Raw genomic sequence first — 25193 nt, 5'->3', positions numbered from 1 at the left:
CCTATAAAATGGAGATTATGACAATACCAACTGATTTAATTTTTGTGGGGAATAAAAGATTGAATTCATGTAGCAATCTCAGACCAGCATCTAGTATAAGGTAAACACTCAAAAAAAAAAAAACCATCAGCCTTTTAAATTATCATTAATTAGGGTTAGAAATAGTATTAGTCAGAAAAACAGAATAACTGAAAATATTATGAGAATGAGGTGCTTGCTGTAGCAATTAGCGCACATACAAATGTAGGAAGAACCAAGGAAGTGAAGGTCTGGATGAGGGAGCCAGGGAATCAGAGAAAGTCAGGGACCAAGACACTATGTACACGGGGCTGATTTGAGCCAGTGCTTTTCAGATAGTTTCTGGGGACTGGAAAAGTATAGCTCTTCCTGGGGCTCTGCCAAAGTCCACATGGGCAATAAAGCAGGCAGCTATGCTTTTACATTGTGGATTCTCTTCAGCATTGCTGCTTGTGTGGAAACTCTGGAGCCCGAGGACTAAGAGGAAGAGAAGGCTCACGGACCTGGTTTCTGAGCAATCTGGGCAACGGACCGCCAGACATATGCCCTTGCCTGTGCGCAGGCAGGATGGGCCCAGCTGGAGAGAATGGCACAGATGCCAGCGTGTTCTGTGGCCTCCTTAGCGACCAGCGTTTACTTTGTCCTGCTCTAAACTCACTGTGTTGACCCCCGTCCTCACTGTCTGGCCCTCTCCTACCAGTTGCCACTACAGGCTGACTCTCTCCTTGCCTCGTGCTCCCGCTTATTTGTACCTTCTGTTCCCTCATGTCTTCTACTGACTGTCCCCCACGTATGTGTCATTTAGCTTCTACCATAGCCACCACTGGATTCTTCTGATATGTCTCATTTTTCCTGCCCAAAAGCGTTTTGTGGTTGGTTTCATTAAATGCAGTCATACCTTTAGAGCAAAGATTTTGCCTTAGGCCACCTTACGGCTCTCTTATCAGCCTATAGGTTACCTGTCCTTGTACCAGGCTCCCTGCCCTGGTCAAATCCACCTTGGCCGGGCTTCAAGTCATGGGCTCCATGTGCAAATGACCCTTCAGAAAGGGCTGGGTGAGTGACAGCATTTAGGGTTCCCATAGCATAAGAGGTGTGGTTGGCAACTTCTATATTACACAGGTTTTAGAAAACAGGGGAAATGCTAGGTATTGTACAAAACACCTGTATGCATTATTTACTGTGCTACTCAAACCAACCTTGTGATGTAGATTTTATTAAAATGTTCACTTGTCTTTTGAGGGATAACTGAGCCTTACAGAGGTTAAAGCCACATGGGGTGGAACTAGGATTGGAACTCTAGCAATTGGCTTCTGTAATACACTCTGCTAATCTGAGCATGCCTCGTGGAAGCATGATTTTGATTGTCTTTTAAATACGGTGTCTTAAATGTCTAAGATGGTTATGCTGCATTGGAGCAGCTGAAAGTGGACTGGGGAAATCACATCTTTTGTTGTTGTTTTTGTTGTTGCGGTACACGGGCCTCTCACTGTTGTGGCCTCTCCCGTTGCGGAGCACAGGCTCCAGACGCGCAGGCTCAGCGGCCATGACTCACGGGTCCAGCCGCTCCACGGCATGTGGGATCTTCCCGGACCGGGGTACGAACCCATGTCCCCTGCATCGGCAGGTGGACTCTCAACCACTGCGCCACCAGGGAAGCCTCCACTCCTTTAATATAGTCCTTCACTGGGGCAAGTACAGCACTTGGGGCTGTTGATAAATTACTCTAGCATGCAATCCACGAACTGAAAAAGAGTACACTAAAACTGAACCACAGCTCCCCTTGGGCACCTAAGTAAATATCTTTACTTCTTATTCTTAATTCTAATTTGAAAGTTAGAAAAAAAAAGTAATGTAACCTCTCAGAAGACTCTTGCCTTAAGTAATTTTAAAAACAGCTCAATTTCTCCTTCATGAAGAAATGACTATCATGTTATGATTATACGTCTTACATCTGAATTGAAATTTTATTTGCTGGTCCCTCTGCAGACTATAGCACATACAGAGGGCAGCACAGCATGGCAACTCTGATACAAACGTGTTAGGAAGTGCTGGGGGTGGATTAATGACAAAAAAAGAGAGACAATGTGGTGCTACTTACCATATATGTAAATCCCATTTGTTTTCTTTTCCTTAAATTTTTTTTCCTTGTCTTTCTTCCATAAGCTCCTAGTCCTCTAGACTGTCACATGTTATACGTGACTTGAATTATTCTACTGAAGAGGGAATGCTTTATCACTTTAAGAAAACCAAATGTTAGAAAAGACCTTCTTTTATTGCTATTCGGATGTACTTATCATTCGATAACTAGCCACACCTCTAGACAAGGATTTCAAAACAGGAGTTATGATTTGCCAGGGCATTTCACAGATCCAGCCATTAGTGTTCACCCAGCTGAAAACTACAGGACTAAAAATAATCCAAGTAAGTAACAACAGTATATTTTAAATCAGTGCTGAACAGATGGTAACGTATCCTCCATTCATTATTAATTAATGTTCATGTAGCATCCACAGAGAATGACTCTGGGTTACTGCTTCCTGAAGACAGAAATGGAACTTCCCTTCTCTTTCAAGGTTGTATCATCTTGTTGGTGAAAACCACCTTACAGGATCTGGAATAGTTTTATGAAATAAATCACCTTGGAAATGGGAACAGAAAGGGCTTCAGTAGATTTTATGACCTCAACAGATGATTTCAAAAATAAAGAGTCTAGAAATGATGAGTTTTCTTATTTTAGAAGAATTTAAAATTGCAGATGTATCTGCCTCCTGTCTCTACTCAGCATGCCAGCAGAGACACTGGAGGTTTTTCTCTTCTTTTAATATCACCTCTACATTTTAAATTTATGAATACTTAGCTATACCTTGTAACTATTTTTTCCCTCTTGACTTCTACATAATATTGCCACACATATATGTAACATTTGAAATTGACAAAGTGATATTCAAGCACAGCGATCTCTCCTAAGGATTTTTGGACACCAGTGTTTCAGAGGATATCAACTTGGTTCACACTTTGTGGACTGGTTTGTCATCATGGCAATATTTTTCTCTGCCATATTAATTATAGAGGATACCAATGTCTCTCTTGAGTACTTCTTTGCTCATAATTATCTTGGAGAGTCATGATTTCAGTTGTGTTCCCATACCAAAATAAAAGAGCTTTCCAAGTTTAGAAAAAATTTTCCTACTGATGGAAATAGTTCCCAAAATTGGTTTACTTATTTATTTTAAATAGCATTCATCATCATGTGCATTTATTTTGTGGATAAAATGACCACCAAATTAAGAATTCCACTTTTAGACTTATCCAACTTCTTCATTTTCTTGTTAAAAGCTATAAAAATTTTAACCATCTATGGTAGCTAGTTGCCTACTCAATACTCATGCACCTCTCTGCCTTAATGAACTCTTCATTTGGGAAGATGGCAATGTATTTAGCTAAAATTCAACATTTTCTAACCCCTATTATGAAATAAGAATGGCCACTGATTTGTACGAACATGTCTTTAGGAGGTAGTTTTTGAGAATATCTTTTAAAGAGGTTTATTCAGCTAGTCCCTGCCTGGAATGCAGGCACTGACTAGAGTTCCAGCAACCATCTTGTGACCATGAGGTAAACTTGAGGATGGAAGTCACAGACTAATGAAAGCAGAACAGAAATATAAATGGAGCTTGGATTAAAATGACTGACAGTCCTGGACTGTTTATCTCTGATCTGCATATTAAATATGAGAAAATGAATCCCTTATTTTGCCAAAGCACTCTTTTCTTGGGTCAATTCTCTATCCTAACTGAAACAGACTGTCAGAACCAAGTAGGTCCTTACAGTGATCTACTGATGGAACCAGCCCAACTGGATCTGGTTCCCTCTTCCACCCTCACCCCCAATACTTGTCTGACCTGTGTCCTACAACTCTCTCCTGCATACACTCTATTTCAGCCCCATGGCCTCTCTGCTGTATACATCAGGTACACTCCAGCCTCCAGAATTTTGCACTTACTCTTCACCTTACCTGGAGTTCTCTTGCCCTGAATGTTTGTCCATCAAGTTCTTTCACATCCTCTAGGCTGTTACTCAAAAATCCGCTTTCCAGTGCTTCTTTCCTAGTCACCATTTCTATCACTTCAACATCCTGTCCCCTGACATTTTATATCTCCCTTCCCTTATTTAGTTTTCTTCCTTGCATGATCTAACACATGGTATATTTTGCTTTTAAGTTCATTTTATTGCCTGTTTTCCCCCTCCCCCCTTGGAATGTAAGCTCTAGGGGACAGGTATTTTTGCTTATTTTATTACTAGAATAGAGCTGGGTACCAGGGGTGCACATACATATTTGTTAAATAAATAAACGTGATAAAGAACTGGTTGAAGGGGAAAGATGTGGAGGGAAAATACTAAGGCTCAGATAATGGAGATTCAGAAGCTGTTAATCCTTATTTGGTTTAAATAGCAGGGAATTGTGGCTAAATTTGAAAGCCTAAGTAAAGAGAGAGATAATAAATATTTCCAAGAGCAAAAGAATAAAGAATGAAGCAAGGAAATGCAGAAAGATGAGGGGCAAAGAGCTCAGTTAGAGGGAACTGCTGTAGTCAAGGGGAGTGATGTGCTTTTCTTGAGAGCAGAAATGAAAATACCTGGACATTGAACCCAGAGAGATTTTGTAATGGCTAGGATGGATATGGAAGAAACTCATTTTGGACAGTCTCAACCGTCTAAGAAGAATAGGATTCAGGAAAATTTGTTGAGAGTGAGGGAGGGAGTAGAGGTGGAAGGATGGAGTAAGGGGGAAAATTTTATGATGTTAGAGACTGCAGGAAAGGGAAATAATACAGAACTGAAAGAAAATTGTTAGTGAATATTTCTGCAAGCTCAAGTTGAGATAGATAATGAGAACTTACAGTCAACTCTTCTGGCTTTGTTTCTTTTCTTTTAATTCTTTGCAGCTCAGAAGTGGGAGTAGGAAATAAACAACAACAGATGGTCAGCTTTCCCCAGGTTTGGTAAATGGTAAGGTGGACATGGCAGAAAGACAAGGTGGTTATAGTTGAGTAGGTTGTGGAAATGATTGAAAATGGGCCTACAAGGTAGAGAAGGAGAGGGACAGTATGTGGGTTGTGAAGGCAGGATATGCCCTAAAATCCCAGGGTGCTCCCTGACCATGGACTCTACCTTCATCCTCAACTGAAAGTAGATTTGGACTTTTGTTCCACTTGTACCTATATTGTACATGAAGTTTATGTTCAAGGATTCATAGCATTCTTTGACCATGTGCCATTTGGCCTGACGTAGAAATATGACTTAACAGAAAACCTGTAGGTCAAGTTTTATGTGCACACTTTCAGGTACTCATGCTGGGAAAGATGTAGAGCTCATAAACGTAAACTCATATGCAGGGGAGGGGAAGTGCTCCCCATTTCTGCTTGGTTTTAAGTGTGTGTCCTTCACATTAGCTGTCATTATTCCAGCTCTCCTTTTTGTTCACATGCTTCACACAATTGCCAAACAGAAAGACTGGGAGTTGGAAACTTAGGCTCTGGAGTCTGTCATCTGAGATCCAATCCTGGTTCCAGCACTACCTAGCTGTGTGATCCAAAAGAGCAAGGCACTTAACTTCTCCCCAAGTCAATGCTCTCATCTGTGAGATGGGGTGTACACCACACAGGGTTGTTATGACGATTGGTGAGATATGTATACAGTACCTAAAATGGAATCTTGCATATGAAACGTTTATAATTAGCTATGATGATGATGGTTGTGGTGATAGTGATGTTTCATTCAATAACTATAGAAAGTTACTGAAACTTCGTAAAGAATACACCCATTATTTTCTTGAGGTGGAATAAGTGGGACTTGTATTCCCTGAACATAAGCAAGGTACAATTAATTATTATAATTATAAACTTTGCAATTCTTTCATGAGGAGTACATTAATTAAATTCCTGGCCTAAGGCTTTCTACATGGTACACACAGAAAAAACAAACATAAACTTCTGAGAGATATCTAAATTTTTCCATGGCCTATAAAAAATTCAGATAAAAAATTCTCAATTCTAATCACTATAGTTTCATTGTAGAAAAAGCAGGGAATAAATAAAGCAAAAATATGAAAATTAAAATACCCATAATTCCACTATCCATATAATTATAAATAGCTATAAATAACCAAGGATATCTTGACTCTTCTGAGCCCTTTTCCATGTATATACATCTCTCTCATCCAATTTAAAGGAATTTGTTACAAATACTAAGATGCCTAGAAATCCAGGACAGGGCAACTAGAGAGAAACAAATGCTGATCATCATACTCATTAAGAATTTGCACATGGAAGGGGAAAAAACACACCAGAAGAATTCCTAAAGAATATTGAATCCAGAATGAAGAGGAGAAGGATGTTCAGTCCTTACATAAATTTTCTCTATTACTCTTTTTTCCTTTGTCATGTCTGAGTATTGCTTGGTTTTGGTGTATAGTTTGATGGTTTAGGGAAGATTTTTAGGATGGATGGAAGCTAACGTGGTATTCAAAAATTATAAAGAGCCTGGTTAGAGTGGGTTGTGGCTTTCTCTTCAGTCTGTAATGTAAATATTGGGTTGGCCAAAAAGTTCGTTTGGGTTTTCCATATATTGGTTATGGAAAAACCCGAACGAAATTTTTGGTCAATCCAATATCAACAATTCAACTTGAATGGATAAATATCATGACTTTTTAAGTGGATAGGGATGAGGGAAATCAGCTGTAGTAGACTATTCATATTACATAGAAGTCAATAAAACCAGAGCTGTTAAATCCTGTATCTACAATGATTTGCTAGGGCATCTACCTAATTTTCTGTCTGAAAGACATGATATGATTCTGAGTCTATGGGAGCTATGCTACAACTATATAAGTTGTGGGTAACTGGTAGCAATGCAAAATAATTCTTGTCTATAGACATGCAAGTGAATTCTGTAACCTTCTAACATTAACTTCTTGAACTGGTTGGGACCCCTCATATTTCCTGATTAATGAGTTAAATACAATCTGTAACAAGTGTTCATTTGTATACATGTATGAGAGTCATAATTTTATATTTATTTATTTCTTTAAAAAAAATATCTTTTGCCCAGTTTCTTCTCTGCAGTAACAATCCAAGGCAAGTGTTGTTTTCCAGGGGCTCTCTTCCTGATATGCCCTCTTCCTGATATGCAGAGGTTGCCATAAATCCTCATAATTTTATTTTAATTGCATTTTTATATCTTTATTGGAGTATAAATGCTTTACAATGTTGTGTTAGTTTCTGCTGTACAACAAAGTGTATCAGCTATATGTATACATATATCCCCATATCCCCTCCCTCTTGAGTCTCCCTCCCACCATCCCTATCCCATTTCTCTAGGTCAGCACAGAGCACCGAGCTGATCTCCCTGTGTTATGTGGCTGCTTCCCACTAGCCATCCGTTTTACATTTGATAGTGTATATATGTCAGTGCTACTCTCTCACTTCATTCCAGCTTCCCGTTTCCCAACATGACTTCAAGTCTGTTCTCTATGTCTGTGTCTTTATTCCTGCCCTGCCACTATATTTAAAAGTTACAGATCCTTGACATTTGGAACATACAATTAAAATGCCTCATGATTTTCCTGCAGTCCTATAAAATTTTCCCAACCATTTTCTTTTGGTTGGCTTTTTTCAGCAGGGTAAGTGTCTTAGCTCCAGCTGCAAAATACCAATAGACTGGGTGGCTTAAACAACAAATATTTATTTCTCCCGGTTTTGGAGGCTGGAAGTATGAGATCAGGGTGCCAGATTCTGGTGAGGACCCTCTCCCTAGTTTGTAGATAGCCACCTTCCCACTGTATGCACACAAAGCTGAGAGAGAGCTCTTGTCTCTTCATCTCCTTATATGGACACCAATCCCACCATGGGGACTCCACCTCCATGACCTTGTACAAATCCAATTGCCTCACAAAGTCCCCACTTCTAAATACTATCACACTAAGGATTAGGGCCCCAACATATGAATTTTGGGGGGACACATTATGTAAGGAAGCCAAATATATCCATTGGGTATATATCTCATTCTCAAAGATCTTTATAATTAGAGACTTAAATTTCCCCTTGACCCAGGAGTATTTTAGGAGATTTTTGGTTGTATTATATTCATTTAAAAATTATTTTTGCCTTCTGAGTTTTCATATATATTTGTTTTAAATTACTAATGCATTGTGACTTAGAAAATGTTCTGTTGGTGGGAACGTATTGTGAATTTCTTTATAGTCGTAAATACAATCATTTTAAGTAGTTTTTAGCCAGATGAAACCAATACATCATTGATAGGTTTTAAAATATATTGTTATGTATTTTAAGCATTCAAATAGTATTTCTCAAGTGCCCCTATCTCTACCTTATCAAATTAATCATCCCACATATTTGAATTCAGCTCTTTCTGTCTTCTCTTTCTAGATTGATTGATTGGTGTTTATTTGAAAGAATTGACTTACATGATTTTGCAGTTGGTAAGTCCAAAATCTGTAGGGAAGAGAAACAGACTGAAAATCCAGGTAGGAGTTATGTTGTAGTCTTTAGTCCAAAATCTGCAGGGCAGGCTAGGAGTTTGGGAACTCAAGCAGGGTTTCTATGTTACAGTTTTGAGTCAGAATTCCTTCTTTTTTGGAAACTTCAGTTTTCACACTTAAAGTCTTCAACTGATTGGTTGAGGGTCACTGCTTTACTTAAAGTCAGCTGATTGTAAATGTAAATCACAGCTATAAAATACCTTCAGAGCAACATCTAACCTAATGTTTGACCAAACAACTGGGCACCATAGCCTAACCAAACTGACACATAAAATTAACCAGCACACTTCCCCAACTAGGATGGCACCCTTTGTGAAATGTTTTCTTACTACTTTATCTTCCATACATTGAGAACAATGTGTTAAGACATTATGAAAATTGTGCTTTTTTTTTTTTTACTATGTACCATATATTTATACTTTTATGAACAGTATTCTATGGTATTTTATGTGGATGTGGTTAGTCTCTGCTTCTTTGACTATTCTGTGATATTAGTAAGTGAACTCTGGTTCCCTTGGAGCCTATATTTCTTCTCTGTTCTCTTCTCACACCTATGCTTTACTATGTCCATCACAGGAGGCTCTGCAGAAATCCAGACAAGGACTTTGGAAAATCAAGGCTTCGTTAGGCTTCCAGCCTGAGCTGCGGGCTCCTGTCCAGTTTCACCAGGAATTTTGCTTTGGGAGGGTATTAGTCAGTGGTCTACTATTAATAAAATGCCTTTCATTTCTACTTTTCCTATTAATCAGCCTCAGTGAAAAATCCAAATAGAAGAATTCTTAGCTTCCTGGTATAAAATATCATCAAATACCTCCAAACCAAACCCAGGTTCCTAATGACCCATTTCATTCCTAAGTCCACATAAGTCCCTTGAATGTGTAGTTGATTAGGATCTTTTTCTTTTTACTGTAATGTGTATAAAGCTCTTAGTACAGTACTTGAAGCATAGTTAGTGCTTAATAAATTTTTCAATAATTATTACGTCATCCTTAAACACAATAAATTAAAATATCATTTAGCTCTTGAAACAATTACTATATACCTTATCCCTTCATATAATGACTGTGTTGGAATTCAGGCTATGCAGTGTCTTAGATGTTTCTAGTTACCCAAGGGTCACCCACTGATGGAGTGAAATCTCTTAAATAAGGACACCCCTGGAGAGGATTTAGGACTATGCACCTTTAGGAGTCTTTTCAATGTTGCCACTTTGCTTTGGTTGCACTTTTGATTGCACATCATTAGATGTTCCACTGCTTACCACACAAACTTCTTGCTTGTTAAACTAATGATCAACCAAGTTCAAGTTACTTTGATGACTCTAAGTAGGTTACAGCAAGAGAAGAAAATAAAATACATCTCTAAAATATGACACAAGGGAAAAAAGTAAAAAGATGCTGAAATTTATGACTGTTTCATGGATATCAAGCTATTTATGAGCTTTGAAAACAATGATAATGAAAATTATCATGCTTTACATTGATATAGAACAATTTCTAACATTTATTTTGCTTCACAATTTTCATAGTATCCTTGCAACTATTTAACTATGTATCATATATTTCTATTTTTGTGAATGTTATGCTATGATATTTTATGTGGGTGTGGCTCACCTCTGCTACATTTACAAGTAAATGATGAAAAGCAATGGCAAATACCTTTTAAAGCATTGATGTCAAAAGGGATAGTAATAGGGCTTCCCTGGTGGCGCAGTGGTTGAGAGTCCGCCTGCCGATGCAGGGGACACAGGTTCGTGCCCTGGTCCGGGAAGGTCCCACATGCCGCGGAGCGGCTGGGCCCCGTGAGCCATGGCCGCTGAGCCTGCACGTCGGGAGCCTGTGCTCTGCAACGGGAGAGGCCACAACAGTGAGAGGCCCGCGTACCGCAAAAAAAAAAAAAAAAAAAGAAAAAGAAAAAGAAAGGGATAATAATAAAAGTACAAATTTGAGGCTGCTATGTTTACTGATAGAATAATCCTAGATTCAAGATGAAACAAATATTTTTGTTCATTGCAGCCTTTCAAATGAATTAGAAAAAAATGATTTCAGAATTCCTCAGGAAAAGACAGATAATACACTAAATGTGACTTGTATCCAACCAAAAATATAAACGGAGTTTAAATAAAATTTTCATAGCCTGAGCCAATACAGCCTCATTCACAAAATAAGTTATACTTTTCATGTGTGATTTAATCAGATACCAGAGTTTAAAGTATCATATTATCAAGAGTTTATTTTACTTGTGGTGAGACATAATGTCAGTAACAATGTTTTATGGTACTATGAAACATGCAAATTCTTTCTCTTTTTTTCCCCTCCAATTTATTTGACATCTCAAATCAGGCAACTTTTGAGTGAAGGTTTGGGGTAATGTTATCTGCAAAAGCCTTGGACGTTTCCTTTCATCCTGGGATCACTCACTTTAATAAAAATGTTAACTTACTTTTGCATCACTCCTTAAAATGTACTAAGTACTTCATGTGATTTGTCTGGCTTGGTCTGCAGAAGAATCCTAGAAGGTAGGCTTGGCATGTTTATATAGGACAGTGCAAGCATGGTGGCCAATGGCACAGATGTTGGTTTCAAAGTCCCTGGGTTCGAACCCTCCCTTTGTCCTCATTCCTTCGGCATGTGATCACTGGCAAGTAGCCCAACCTGTTTCCTCACCTAGAAGGAGAGGACAGCTACCTCACAGTGGTAAGAATTGAATTGATAGATGTGAGTTGCTTGGAGCGCCCCCTGGCTGTAGCAGTCATGACACTAGCCCCAGCTGTCCTTGTTTTACACAGGAGTAAAGCCTTGCTCAGAGAGGTTATGTGCCTTTTTACAGAAACTTTTTTCCTCTCCTTTTTGGAAAGTGAATTCTTCATTGAGAAACAAAGAGAAAGGGACTGATTAGTGCAACAAAGAACAATGAAAAATTAAATAACTGTGAAGTTTGCCATTTTCAAGAATCATTTGTTTAAGAAAAGCATTCTACCTTGTTTATTTCTGGAATAATTTGCCTTCAGGGTCATATAATCACAAAAGAGCTAGTATTTAAATATTCTACAAAAAAGAAAGCAGCTTTTCATTTTCTATGTATGATACCAAAAGACTTTTCTTAACAATGGATTATTTCTGTGATGACAAGGGTATTTAATATATTTAGACATATTTCTAATGTTTTATTCTTCATTTGGTGGCTACTAGTTGATGTTGATCATATAAATGACTCACATATACTTTTTTTCATTTCAATTCAGGTACATACAGAATGTTATAGACTAAATGTGTTTTCCCTCAAAATTCATACGTTGAAATCCTAATCTGCATGCACTAACCTGAATAACATCACAACTATTCTATTTCATGACATCCCTGTACATGCCAAGATCTTTCTTCTTTCTATGTGGATATTTGCTTTGATATAGTTGATCCCTCACAAGGATGATTTTTCTCTTCCTTTCCTCCTCCTTCTTTCCTAACTGTATGCCAGGAGCCCCTGATGGTCTCCTTTGGGTTCCTGCATCAGCCACTGTCTTGGTTCTCATTTTGGCTTTGAATTGTATAGGGCTTTCCACATAACTGTTGCAAGCACACCTATCCCTCCCCTTTAATTAGATTAAAGTCCAGCTCAGTGAAGACCACATTCATACAACCACTGTGTCACATGCTTCGGAATTATGACTTAGAAGAATACATTTCATCCAGGCCATCTCAAATAATCATGTAAAGAAAACAAGTATTAATCAGGATAATTCTAGCCTATAATCAATCTATTAACTACAGCCAATCTTTTGACTTTAACCATCTAACCAACCACCTATCCAACTCTCCTTGGATGTCTGAAAGGCACTGAAAACTCTCATTTGACCCCCTGATTATGTCAAATCCCTTGTCAGATGCTCTCATATTTCTACATATTTTAAAGTTTTATTTTTTGGATAATTATTTGCTTAATATCTGATTGTCTCACTGGATTACAGCAGATAATGACTGTTTGTGCCCAGTATTGTATCCCACATATATATCAGAACAAAGGAAGGAAGGCAGGAAGAAAGGAGGGTAAGCAGAAAGAAAAGAATGAAAAATCTCCAGTTTACTGCTGAAGATTCAATGGCTGTTAGTCCCCTTAGCAGTATGATTTGATGTTCCTTTGTAGACTGCACTAATATTTCCAAACAAAATTGCTTTTAAAATATAACATCAAGAGCAATTTCCATTTCAAAATTTTACCAGTTATTGAAAATGTCTTCAATGCTTTTACAAATGGTCTTGAAGCTTCCCCAAATGTTCTAGGCATTAGTAATGGGTGTCTGTGACTGTCTCCCAAAAACTGCTTACCTAGTTACCTCTAAACAAAGAGAAAAAAAAAGCCTGGAGAAGTAATTATCATGCTGTGTGTAAAATAAGTGCAGTAGTGAGACACACTGTGCACCGACTCGGAGCAGACCTGGGCAGGGTGATGATGGCCAGGCTCGGACTGGGGCTGCTGCTTCTGGCACTGCTCTTACCTACGCAGATTTATTCAAATCAAACAACTGTTGTAACACCTTCAAGTAACTCCTCCCAGCACACGTCAGCTGCCCCCAATCCAGCAAATGCCACCGCCAAGGCAAGTGACGGTGCTCTGCAGTCAACAGGCAGTCTCTTGGTGATCTCCATCTCCCTTCTACGTCTCTACTGTTAAGAGACTTCAGGCCAGGAAACATCTATAGTTCCCCATCATCTCAACCCAATTCAGATGGCATCCAGACATCCAGTGTGACAAGGGGAAAAAAAAAGTCTTCATTGAATGAATCTGCAATTTCCACACCTATTTTATTGACAGAAACTGTTGAGGATCCCAAATTTGATTGGTTTGAAGAGCATGTGAGGGTTTGACCAGATGATGAATGCCAATATTAAATCTGCTGGAGTTTCCTGTACAAGATGAAGAGAGACAACCTCCAAAATTGGTTAAGAGATGATTTCCTTAAATGTGACTTAAGAAGTATGGATCCATAAAACTCTACCTTGAAAGTGAGAATAGATTTTATCTTACTTAGAGATAAAGAATGCGATGTGGAACAGAGATTCAGTTTTCATTTGGTTCATTAAATTTGTAAGGCCATAAAGCAATGAGGTAAAACAGAAAGCTTCTGTGATTCTATTTATATGTACATTAGAAGGAACTTCCAAGTGTTACTGTAAATCCTCAATGTGTTGTTTCAGCAGTACTAATTTAATGCTGATGTACTCCAGAGAAAATTTTATGTTAAGCTATCACTGTTCTCTTGGGAACTGAACTCTTTCTCTTGGGGTTTGGGTTTGACATTGCATTTGAATTTTTATATAGTCATTGATATGTACCAGGGCAATGATGGATTGGAATCTACCCCAAATTCAAGCATAATGAGTACATTTCACTTATATACTTATCAACTATTCTTCTTCAAAAAGAGCACTAGATTCATTTAGCTAAACAGATAAAGAGTAGAATTACATTGATCTCAAATAATTTCAAAATACTTTTTATTTCTGCATATGTTGAATACTTTTTACAGCTTAAAAATGATCTGTTTTGAAGGTAAAATTGACAAATCTTAAAATTAAAAAGGCAAATATGTGAAGGAGCTACACTATAACCAAATATATTTGGCAAGGGAAGACTGGAAGCTTGCTTCCATTAAATTCAGAAAAACTTTTATACTCTTTTCTGTAAATACTTCTTTTTAAACTGAATCAGAGTAGCCACATTTGGAACAGTTTCTGTTATCATTCAATATTTTTAGATAGTTAGAACCTGGTCCTAAGCCTAAAGTGGGCTTGATTTTGGAAAGTAAATCTTTTCACAACTGCCTTGGTGCACAGAAACCTGTTTAAAAATAGACACTCCCTAAAGTCTTTTGTTCACATGGTCACACACTGATGCTTAGATGTTCCAAAATCTAATATGGCCACAGTAGTCTTGATAACCAAAGTCATTTTTTTTTCCATCTTTAGAAATCTACACTGGAACAACCATATCCAACAGATCTCAAGTTACTGTGTGTGTGAATGAATATTCTCTTTTGTTTCATACCTGAATGCTGTACATCTATTTTGGATTGTATATTGTGTTTGTGTATTTCTGCTTTGATTCATAGTAACTTCTCATGTTATGGAATTGATTTGCATTAAACACAAACTGTAAATGAAAAGAAGTGGCTGTAAGAGCAAAAAAAAAAAAAAGTGCAGCAAATAACTCTATAAAATAATATTTTTAAAAGACTCTTTTTTTGTTTTGTTTTTTTTTAATGTCCCAGAGCCTTCCAGCTGAAAATTAAATTTGGTTAAAATTACTTCAGGACCAAGCCAAAATGCAGGAAAAAGAAAATGGGGGTGCACTTATATCCTAACCATAAAACATGCATAGAAATAAAAATCTCCTTCTGGTCTATGATGAGACAGGATCTTCCCAGGGAGACCCTCAAACAGAAGGCTTATCCATGTCTGTTGGAAACAATCTTCTAATTGTCACTGTCCAGAGTATCCAAAAACGTTTATCGTGAAAGTTTTCTTCTAAATCTCGGGATCACTGATTTCAGACAAATTCCTCCACTTTTCTTAAAGATGTATCCCTCTACTCCTGGTGTAGGGTGTAGATTATTCAGTTATGTTGGTGTTTGTCCTGCTTACAAGGTCTTACAGGTATCTCCTTCAGCTGGGGCTCTCACGCTTTGAGTGAGGAGCTCTTTAAAAATCAGGTTCAAAATCTTCACCCCCTAGAGAGTTTGTTTCCATAATTCTAGACTGGCGGGTCCAGGAATTTGTCATTTTATTTTATTTTATTTTTAAGTTTCCATGAGTGATTCAGATGAATTCCCCCAGGTAAACCTAATATGGAAAACATGACATTATGGTCCTTAGCCCTTGAGAGCAGTTATATATACAAAGGCTTTATTTGTCCTATTATGTCAGCAGAGATTTAAAGTATTTAGTATACTTGTTGTTTCTCTTTGATTTAAAACATTCTTATTTTCCCCTTCTTTCCTTTTCTTTTTTTTTAACATCTTTATTGGAGTATAATTGCTTTACAATGGTGTGTTAGTTTCTGCTTTATAACAAAGTAAATCAGCTATACATATACATATATCCCCATATCTCCTCCCACTTGCGTCTCCCTCCCACCCTCTTCCCCCTATTTTCTTTTTTTTTTTTTCCATTGTTTTTATTAGTTTCTGCTTTATAACAAAGTGAATCAGTCATACATATACATCTGTTCCCACATCCCCTCCCTCATGCATCTCCCTCCCTTCCACCCTCCCCATCCCTCCCCTCCAGGCAGTCTCAAAGCACCGAGCTGATCTCCCTGTGCTCTGCGGCTGCTTCCCACTATCTATCTACCCTACGTTTGGTAGTGTATATATGTCCATGCCTCTCTTTCGCTTTGTCACAGCTTACCCTTCCCCCTCCCCATATCCTCAAGTCCATTCTCAAGTAGGTCTGTGTCTTTATTCCCGTTTTACCCCTAGGTTCTTCATGACATTTTTTTTCTTATATTCCATATATATGTGTTAGCATACGGTATTTGTCTTTCTCTTTCTGACTTACTTCACTCTGTATGACAGACTCTAGGTCTATCCACCTCATTACAAATAGCTCAGTTTCGTTTCTTTTTATGGCTGAGTAATATTCCATTGTATATATGTGCCACATCTTCTTTATCCATTCATCCGATGATGGACACTTAGGTTGTTTCCAGCTCCGGGCTATTGTGAATAGAGCTGCAATGAACATTTTGGTACATGTCTCTTTTTGAATTATGGTTTTCTCAGGGTATATGCCTAGTAGTGGGATTGCTGGATCATATGGTAGTTCTATTTTTAGTTTTTTAAGGAACCTCCATACTGTTCTCCATAGTGGCTGTACCAATTCACATTCCCACCAGCAGTGCAAGAGTGTTCCCTTTTCTCCACACCCTCTCCAGCATTTATTGTTTCTAGATTTCTTGATGATGGCCATTCTGACTGGTGTGAGATGATATCTCATTGTAGTTTTGATCTGCATTTCTCTAATGATTAATGATGTTGAGCATTCTTTCATGTGTTTGTTGGCAGTCTGTATATCTTCTTTGGAGAAATGCCTATTTAAGTCTTCTGCCCATTTTTGGATTGGGTTGTTTGTTTTTTTGCTATTGAGCTGCATGAGCTGTTTATAAATTTTGGAGATTAATCCTTTGTCAGTCGCTTCATTTGCAAATATTTTCTCCCATTCTGAGGGTTGTCTTTTGGTCTTGTTTATGGTTTCCTTTGCTGTGCAAAAGCTTTGAAGTTTCATTAGGTCCCATGTGTTTATCTTTGTTTTTATTTCCATTTCTCTAGGAGGTGGGTCCAAAAGGATCTTGCTGTGATTTATGTCATAGAGTGTTCTACCTATGTTTTCCTCTAAGAGTTTGATTGTTTCTGGCCTTACATTTAAGTCTTTAATCCATTTTGAGCTTATTTTTGTGTATGGTGTTAGGGAATGATCTAATCTCATACTTTTACATGTCCCTGTCCAGTTTTCCCAGCACCACTTATTGAAGAGGCTGTCCATTCTCCACTGTACATTCCTGCCTCCTTTATCAAAGATAAGTTGGCCATATGTGCGTGGGTTTATCTCTGGGCTTTCTATCCTGATCCACTGATCTATCTTTCTGTTTTTATGCCAGTACCACACTGTCTTAATTACTGTAGCTTTGTAGTATAGTCTGAAGTCAGGGAGCCTGATTCCTCCAGCTCCTTTTTTCGTTCTCAAGATTGCCTTGGCTATTCGGGGTCTTTTGTTTTTCCAAACAAATTTTGAAATTTTTTGTTCTAGTTCTGTGAAAAATGCCAGTGGTAGTTTGATAGGGATTGCATTGAATCTGTAGATTGCTTTGGGTAGTAGAGTCATTTTCACAATATTGATTCTTCCAATCCAGGAGCATGGTATATCTCTCCATCTGTTTGTATCATCTTTAATTTCTTTCATCAGTGTCTTATAATTTTCTGCATACAGGTCTTTTGTCTCCTTAGGTAGGTTTATTCCTAGATATTTTATTCTTTTTGTTGCAATGGTAAATGGGAGTGTTTTCTTGATTTCATTTTCAGATTTTTCATCATTAGTGTACAGGAATGCCAGAGATTTCTGTACATTAATTTTGTAACCTGCTACTTTACCAAATTCATTGATTAGCTCTAGTAGTTTTTCGGTAGCATCTTTAGGATTCTCTATGTATAGTATCATGTCATCTGCAAACAATGACAGCTTTACTTCTTCTTTTCCGATTTGGATTCCTTTTATTTCCTTTTCTTCTCTGATTGCTGTGGCTAAAACTTCCAAAACTAGGTTGAATAAGAGTGGTGAGAGTGGGCAACCTTGTCTTGTTCCTGATCTTAGTGGAAATGGTTTCAGTTTTTCACCATTGAGGACAATGTTGGCTGTGGGTTTGTCATATATGGCCTTTATTATGTTGAGGAAAGATCCCTCTATGCCTACTTTCTGCAGGGTTTTTATCATAAATGGGTGTTGAATTTTGTCGAAAGCTTTCTCTGCATCTATTGAGATGATCATATGGTTTTTCTCCTTCAACTTGTTAATATGGTGTATCACATTGATTGATTTGCGTATATTGAAGAATCCTTGCATTCCTGGAATAAACCCCACTTGATCATGGTGTATGATCCTTTTAATGTGCTGTTGGATCCTGTTTGCTAGTATTTTGTTGAGGATTTTTGCATCTATGTTCATCAGTGATATTGGCCTGTAGTTTTCTTTCTTTGTCACATCCTTGCCTGGTTTTGGTATCAAGGTGATGGTGGCCTCGTAGAATGAGTTTGGGAGTGTTCCTTCCTCTGAAATTGTTTGGAAGAGTTTGAGAAGGATGGGTGTTAGCTCTTCTCTAAATGTTTGATAGAATTCGCCTGTGAAGCCATCTGGTCCTGGGCTTTTGTTTGATGGAAGATTTTTAATCACAGTTTCAATTTCAGTGCTTGTGATTGGTCTATTCATATTTTCTATTTCTTCCTGAGTCAGTCTTGGCAGGTTGTGCCTTTCTAAGAATGTGTCCATTTCTTCCAGGTTGTCCATTTTATTGGCATAGAGTTGCTTGTAGTAATCTCTCATGATCTTTTGTATTTCTGCAGTGTCAGTTGTTACTTCTCCTTTTTCATTTCTAATTCTATTGATTTGAGTCTTCTCCCTTTTTTTCTTGATGAGTCTGGCTAATGGTTTGTCAATTTTGTTTATCTTCTCAAAGAACCAGCTTTTAGTTTGGTTGATCTTTGCTATCGTTTCCTTCATTTCTTTTTCATTTATTTCTGATCTGATCTTTATGATTTCTTTCCTTCTGCTAGCTTTGGGGGTTTTTTGTTCTTCTTTCTCTAATTGCTTTAGGTGCAGGGTCAGGTTGTTTACTCGAAATGTTTCCTGTTTCTTAAGGTGGGATTGTATTGCTATAAACTTCCCCCTTAGAACTGCTTTTGCTGCATCCCATAGGTTTTGGGTTGTCGTGTCTCCATTGTCATTTGTTTCTAGGTATTTTTTAATTTCCTCTCTGATTTCTTCAGTGATCACTTCGTTATTGAGTAGTGTATTGTTTAGCCTCCATGTGTTTGTATTTTTTACAGATCTTTTCCTGTAATTGATGTCTAGTCTCATAGCATTGTGGTCGGAAAAGATACTTGATACAATTTCAATTTTCTTAAATTTACCAAGGCTTGATTTGTGACCCAAGATATGATCTATCCTGGAGAATGTTCCATGAGCACTTGAGAAAAATGTGTATTCTGTTGTTTTTGGATGAAATGTCCTATAAATATCAATTAAGTCCATCTTGTTTAATGTATCATTTAAAGCTTGTGTTTCCTTATTTATTTTCATTTTGGACGATCTGTCCATTGGTGAAAGTGGGGTGTTAAAGTCCCCTACTATGATTGTGTTACTGTCGATTTCCCCTTTTATGGCTGTTAGTATTTGCCTTATGTATTGAGGTGCTCCTATGTTGGGTGCATAAATATTTACAATTGTTATATCTTCTTCTTGGATCGATCCCTTGATCATTATGTAGTGTCCTTCTTTGTCTCTTCTAATAGTCTTTATTTTAAAGTCTATTTTGTCTGATATAAGAATTGCTACTCCAGCTTTCTTTTGATTTCCATTTGCATGGAATATCTTTTTCCATCCCCTTACTTTCAATCTGTATGTGTCTTTAGGTCTGAAGTGGGTCTCTTGTAGACAGCATATATATGGGTCTTGTTTTTGTATCCATTCAGCCAGTCTGTGTCTTTTGGTGGGAGCATTTAGTCCATTTACATTTAAGGTAATTATTGATATGTATGTTCCTATTCCCATTTCCTTAATTGCTTTGGGTTCGTTATTGTAGGTATATTCCTTCTGTTGTGTTTCTTGCCTAGAGAAGTTCCTTTAGCATTTGTTGTAAAGCTGGTTTGGTGGTGCTGAACTCTCTCAGCTTTTGCTTGTCTGTAAAGGTTTTAATTTCTCCATCAAATCTGAATGAGATCCTTGCTGGGTAGAGTAATCTTGGCTGCAGATTTCTCTCCTTCATCACTTTAATTATGTCCTGCCACTCCCTTCTGGCTTGTAGAGTTTCTGCTGAGAGATCAGCTGTTAACCTGATGGGGATTCCCTTGTGTGTTATTTGTTGTTTTTCCCTTGCTGCTTTTAATATGATTTCTTTGTGTTTAATTTTTGACAGTTTGATTAATATGTGTCTTGGTGTATTTCTCCTTGGATTTATTCTGTATGGGACTCTCTGTGCCTCCTGGACTTGATTAACTATTTCCTTTCCCATATTGGGGAAGTTTTCAACTATAATCTCTTCAAATATTTTCTCTGTCCCTTTCTTTTTCTCTTCTTCTTCTGGAACCCCTATAATTCGAATGTTGGTGCGTTTAATGTTGTCCCAGAGGTCTCTGAGACTGTCCTCTGTTCTTTTCATTCTTTTTTCTTTATTTTGCTCTGCATCAGTTATTTCCACTATTTTATCTTCCACCTCACTTATCCGTTCTTCTGCCTCAGTTATTCTGCTATTGATCCCATCTAGAGTATTTTTTATTTCATGTATTGTGTTTTTAATCGATGCTTGATTCATCTTTAGTTCTTCTAGGTCCTTGTTAACTGTTTCTTGCATTTTGTCTATTCTATTTCCAAGATTTTGGATCATCTTTACCATCATTATTCTGAATTCTTTTTCAGGTAGACTGCCTATTACCTCTTCATTTGTTAGGTCTGGTAGGTTTTTATCTTGCTCCTTCACCTGCTGTGTGTTTTTCTGTCTTCTCATTTTGCTTATGTTACTGTGTTTGGGGTCTCCTTTTTGCAGGCTGCAGATTCGTAGTTCCCGTTGTTTTTCGTGTCTGACCCCAGTGGCTAAGGTTGTTTCAGTAGGTTGTATAGGCTTCCTGGTGGGGGGGACTAATGCCTGTGTTCTGGTGTTTGAGGCTCGATCTTGTCTTTCTGGTGGACAGGTCCACGTCTGGTGTTGTGTTTTGGGGTGCCTATGGCCTTATTATGTTTTTAGGTAGCTTCTCTGCTAATGGGTGGGGTTGTGTTCCTGCCTTGCTAGTTGCTTGGCATAGGGTGACCAGCACTGTAGCTTGCTGGTCGTTGACTGAAGCTGGGTGCTGGTGTTGGGATGGAGATCTCTGGGAGATTTTCGCTGCTTGATATTATGTGGAGCTGGGAGGTCTCTTGTGGACCCGTGTCCTGAAGTTGGCTCTCCCACTTCAGAGGCACAGCACTGGCTCCTGGCTGCAGCACCAAGAGCCTTTCATCCACCCAGCTCAGAATAACAGGGAGAAAAAGCAGAAAGAAAGAATTAGTAGAAGAAAGAAAGAGAGAGGGAAAGAAAGGAAGAAGGGAAGAAAGGAAGGAAGGAAGGAAGAAAGAAAGAAAGAAAGGAGGGAGCGAGTGAGGAAGGATGGAAAGAAAGAAGGAAAGAAAGGAGGGAGGGAGGGAGCAATGAAAGCAAAAGGAAGAGTGAATGGAAGAAGGGAGGGAGGGAGGGAGGAAGGAAAGAAAGAAAGAAAGACAGGAGGGAGGGAGGGAGGAAGGAAAGAAAAAGAAAGTGGAAAGAAGAAGGGTGGGAGGGAGGGAGGAAAGAAAAAGAAAGAAGGAAAGGAAGAGCGGAGGGAGGGAGGGAGGAAGGGAAGGTAGGAAAAAAAGAAAGAGCAGGTAAAGTAAAATAGAATAAAATATGGAATATAGTAGCGTTATTAAAATTAGAAAGTAATTATTGAAAAAAAAAAAGAAAAAAAAACGGACCGATAGAACCCTGGGACATATGGTGGAAGCAAAGCTATACAGAGAGAATCTTACACAGAAGATTACATATACACATTCACAAAAAGAGAGCAGGGGGAAAAATCAAAAATCTTGCTCTCCAAGTCCACCTCCTCAATTTGGGATAATTCGTTGTAAAAAGAGGAAAAGGGCAAGAAGTCTGAAATCTTGCTCTCTAAGTCCACCTCCTTACTTTGGAATAATTCGTTGTAAAAAGAGGAAAAGGGGGGAAAGTCTTAAATCTTGTCCTCAAAGTCCACTTCCTCAATTTGGGATGATTCGCTGTCTATTCATGCACTCCACAGACGCAGGGCACATCAAATGGACTGTGGAGCTTTAATCCGCTGCCTCCGAGGCTGCACAGAGAGATTTCCCTGACTCTGCTCTCACAGCTCCCGGGTCTCAGCCTTGGACCTGGCCCCGCCTCTGTGCGTAGGTCGCCGGAGGGCGTCCGTTCTTCGCTCAGACAGGACGGGTTTAAAGGAGCCGCTGATTCGGGGGCTCTGGCTCACTCAGGCAGAGGGGAGGGAGGGGCACGCAGTGTGGGGCAGGCCTGCGGCGGCAGAGGCCGGCGTGACGTTGCAGCAGCCCGTGGCGCTCCGTGCGCTTTCCCGGGAAAGCCGTCCCCGGGTCTCGGGACCCCGGCAGTGGCGGGGTGCACAGGTCCCCCGGAAGGCGGGGCGGACAGTGACCCGCGCTCGCACACAGGCCCCGCGGCTGCGGCGGTGGCGGGCGGCGGCAGGCGGCGGCAGGCGGCGGCGGTGGTGGGCCGCGGGGGCGGCGGCGGCAGCGGGCCGCGGCGGCGGCGGCGGCGGCGGCGGGCGGCGGCAGGCGGCGGCGGGCGGTGGCGGGCCGCGGGGGCGGCGGCGGCGGCGGGCCGCGGCGGCGGCGGGCGGCGGCGGACGGTGGGCGGCGGCGGGCCGCAGCGGCGGCGGGCGGCGGCGGCCCACGCCCGTCTCCGAGGTCCACGCCTTACCCGCGGCTCGCGCCTGTCTCCGGCGCTTCCCTAAGCAGCCCTTTTAATGCCCTCTCCTCGCACACCAGGAAACGAAAGTGAAAGTGAAAAAAGACTCTTGCCTCTTCAGCAACTCCAGACCCTTTCCCCGGACTCCCTCCGGGCTAGCCGTGGTGCACTAACCCCTTCAGGCTCTCTTCCTGCCGCCAGCCCCAGTCCTCTCCCTGCGCTCCGACTGAAAGCCGATACCCAAGCCTCAGCTCCCAGCCCCGCCCGCCACGGCGGCAGAGCAGACAAGCCTCTCGGGCTGGTGTGTGCCTGAGGGCACCGATCCTCTGTGCCGGAATCTCTCCGCTTTGCCCTCCACACCCCTGTTGCTGTGCTCTCCTCCGCTACTCCGAAGCTTTCCCCCTCCGCCACCTGCAGTCTCCGCCCGCGAAGGGGCTTGCAGTGTGTAGAAACCTTCCCTCCTTCACGGCTCCCTCCCACTGGTGCAGGTCCCGTCCCTATCCTATTGTCTCTGTTTATTCTTTTTTTCTTTTGCCCTACCCAGGTATGTGGGGAGTTTCTTGCCTTTTAGGGGGTCTGAGGTCTTCTGTCGGCGTTCAGTAGGTGTTCTGTAGGAGTTGTTCCACGTGTAGATGAATTTCTGATGTATCTGTGGGGAGGAAGGTGATCTCCGTGTCTTACTCTTCCGCCATCTTCCTCCGGGGGCCAATCCTAAAATCTTCCCCCTATTTTCTAGTGCAGTTTTTTTCCTTCTCTCTTCCCTCCCCTGGAATCCTGTCTCCCTTCACCCGACAAGTCTCAGATATTTTAACTTTACTAAGCAAATTGATCTCTCCAGTTCTGATTTTGCCCAGCACATTTTTCTATGCATCCCATCTTGACATCACTTCCCTTTCTAGTAGCTCTTCAAGTCCAATATGTCCCCCTTTTTCTTCAACTAATTCGCCTCTAGGACCATCAGCCCTCATTGTCTGAGTGCCCTGATTTCACAGCATCTCTATTCTTCAGGATATTGTTCCATTTTGTACCCATATTTTCTTGCTTTAAACACATTTTAACTTTCTGGTTAGAAATAACATTGTTAACTCTATACCACTTTTGATTGAGGGTTGGGTAAGGAAGTATGGATAATGAAGACTGATATAGACAAATATGTCCCTGTCTTTGCTAATAATCCTCTTAGAACTGTGCTTCCTAGATCTGGTTATGATAGCTTATGTGTTATGTTCCAATCAGAAGACCACTCTAGGTCTTTCAACAGAGGGAGTTTAATTTCAAAGAATTTATTCCTGGGTAATGGAAGGTCCGAGAAGCCAAATAAGGGTGGTTGATGCACTCAAAAGATTAGCAACAGGAGGAATCTGTGCTTACTTGTAAGCCTGGAGAGACAATGGAAGGCAGAAGTGCTGCCAGAACCCAGGAAGCAGGGTCACCTTCGGGGAGTGAGAATCATGGCAGGCACATGGCGGAATCTGGACTTACAGGGAAGACCAGCCATTGCTGGGTACACTGCATGAAGCAGAGCCAGAGAGGGAAAACTTCCCTGGCGTCTCCCCAGTTCCTGACTTCTCTCCTCCTGCTCTCTGGTCTCTTGCCAGTGCTTCTCGCTGGTTGAACCTATGTAAAATCCAGGTGACAAGGGAGCCTTGGAAATGCAATTCCTTAGAGAAAGAGAGGACAGTGGATTTGAAAGCAAAGAGACCTGATGGGCACAGTTTCTGTACAAGAATAATCTCATAATGTAAGAAGTTGCTCTTTTCTATCCAAACAATAGTTACTCTCTATATCAAGGTACCTGATTATATGCTGTTTTATGGTAAATGAGAGACTAGAGAATAATAAAACTGAAAAGAAACTGAGATGAAACCAAAGGATAAAAATCTGTATTTAAATTATGACTGACTCTTTTGTTCTGCCCAACAAAATCTATATCCCTCTTCTCTGTCAGAGCTGCTATTTCTTCTTGTCAGTGACCCTCTCAGCTTCCTATGTAAATGAATGGGATTAGGGGCTGTGGGAAGGGAGAGTGTGGTGGTAACTATAGTTTTTAACTTCTGGAGGGAAATGTGGGGCAAAGCAGGAAATAGTAGACAACTCTCGTGGGAAACTGAGGCAGAAGGTGAGTGACCATGTCTTTTTCTCCAACTCAGTCTCCCTGCTTCAAGTCTATGAAAAGGGAGCTAAGTGCAAAAACCCCAGGGAGACACAGAAACCAGAATGGTTCCCTAAAGATGTTTATGTTGGAACCAAAAAATGGCACCAAAGTGCAGATGGTACCAGATACATTTGGATGATGCAGACCCCAGAAATCACTTCGACAAGCTGTCATGTGCACACACGGCAATTGTGTTTTATGCAATTTACTTTTTCTGACCCAACG

The 25193-nt window shown here is 40.0% G+C and overlaps 1 protein-coding gene across 1 annotated transcript; it reads left to right on the top strand.

The window, feature by feature from the left end:
- The first annotated feature begins 3631 nt into the window (after nucleotides 1-3631).
- On the top strand, nucleotides 3632-13252 carry LOC132486710 (signal transducer CD24-like). Its single transcript, XM_060094302.1, has 3 exons — nucleotides 3632-3636; nucleotides 8469-8521; nucleotides 13014-13252. The coding sequence occupies exons 1-3, from the start codon at nucleotides 3632-3634 to the stop codon at nucleotides 13250-13252; spliced, it is 297 nt and encodes a 98-aa protein (XP_059950285.1).
- Nucleotides 13253-25193: the final 11941 nt, after the last annotated feature.

Source organism: Mesoplodon densirostris, chromosome 3 (assembly GCF_025265405.1).
Source record: "Mesoplodon densirostris isolate mMesDen1 chromosome 3, mMesDen1 primary haplotype, whole genome shotgun sequence".
NCBI classification, from domain to species: Eukaryota; Metazoa; Chordata; class Mammalia; order Artiodactyla; family Ziphiidae; genus Mesoplodon; species Mesoplodon densirostris.
This window is presented reverse-complemented; position numbering and strand designations above follow the sequence as displayed.

What these genes read in the sequence shown, in the direction of transcription:
- LOC132486710 (XM_060094302.1), top strand. An exon ending in CTTACATGATTTTGCAGTTG is followed by an intron (nt 8,522 to 13,013) that starts GTAAGTCCAAAA and finishes GACTCGGAGCAG; the next exon opens with ACCTGGGCAGGGTGATGATG.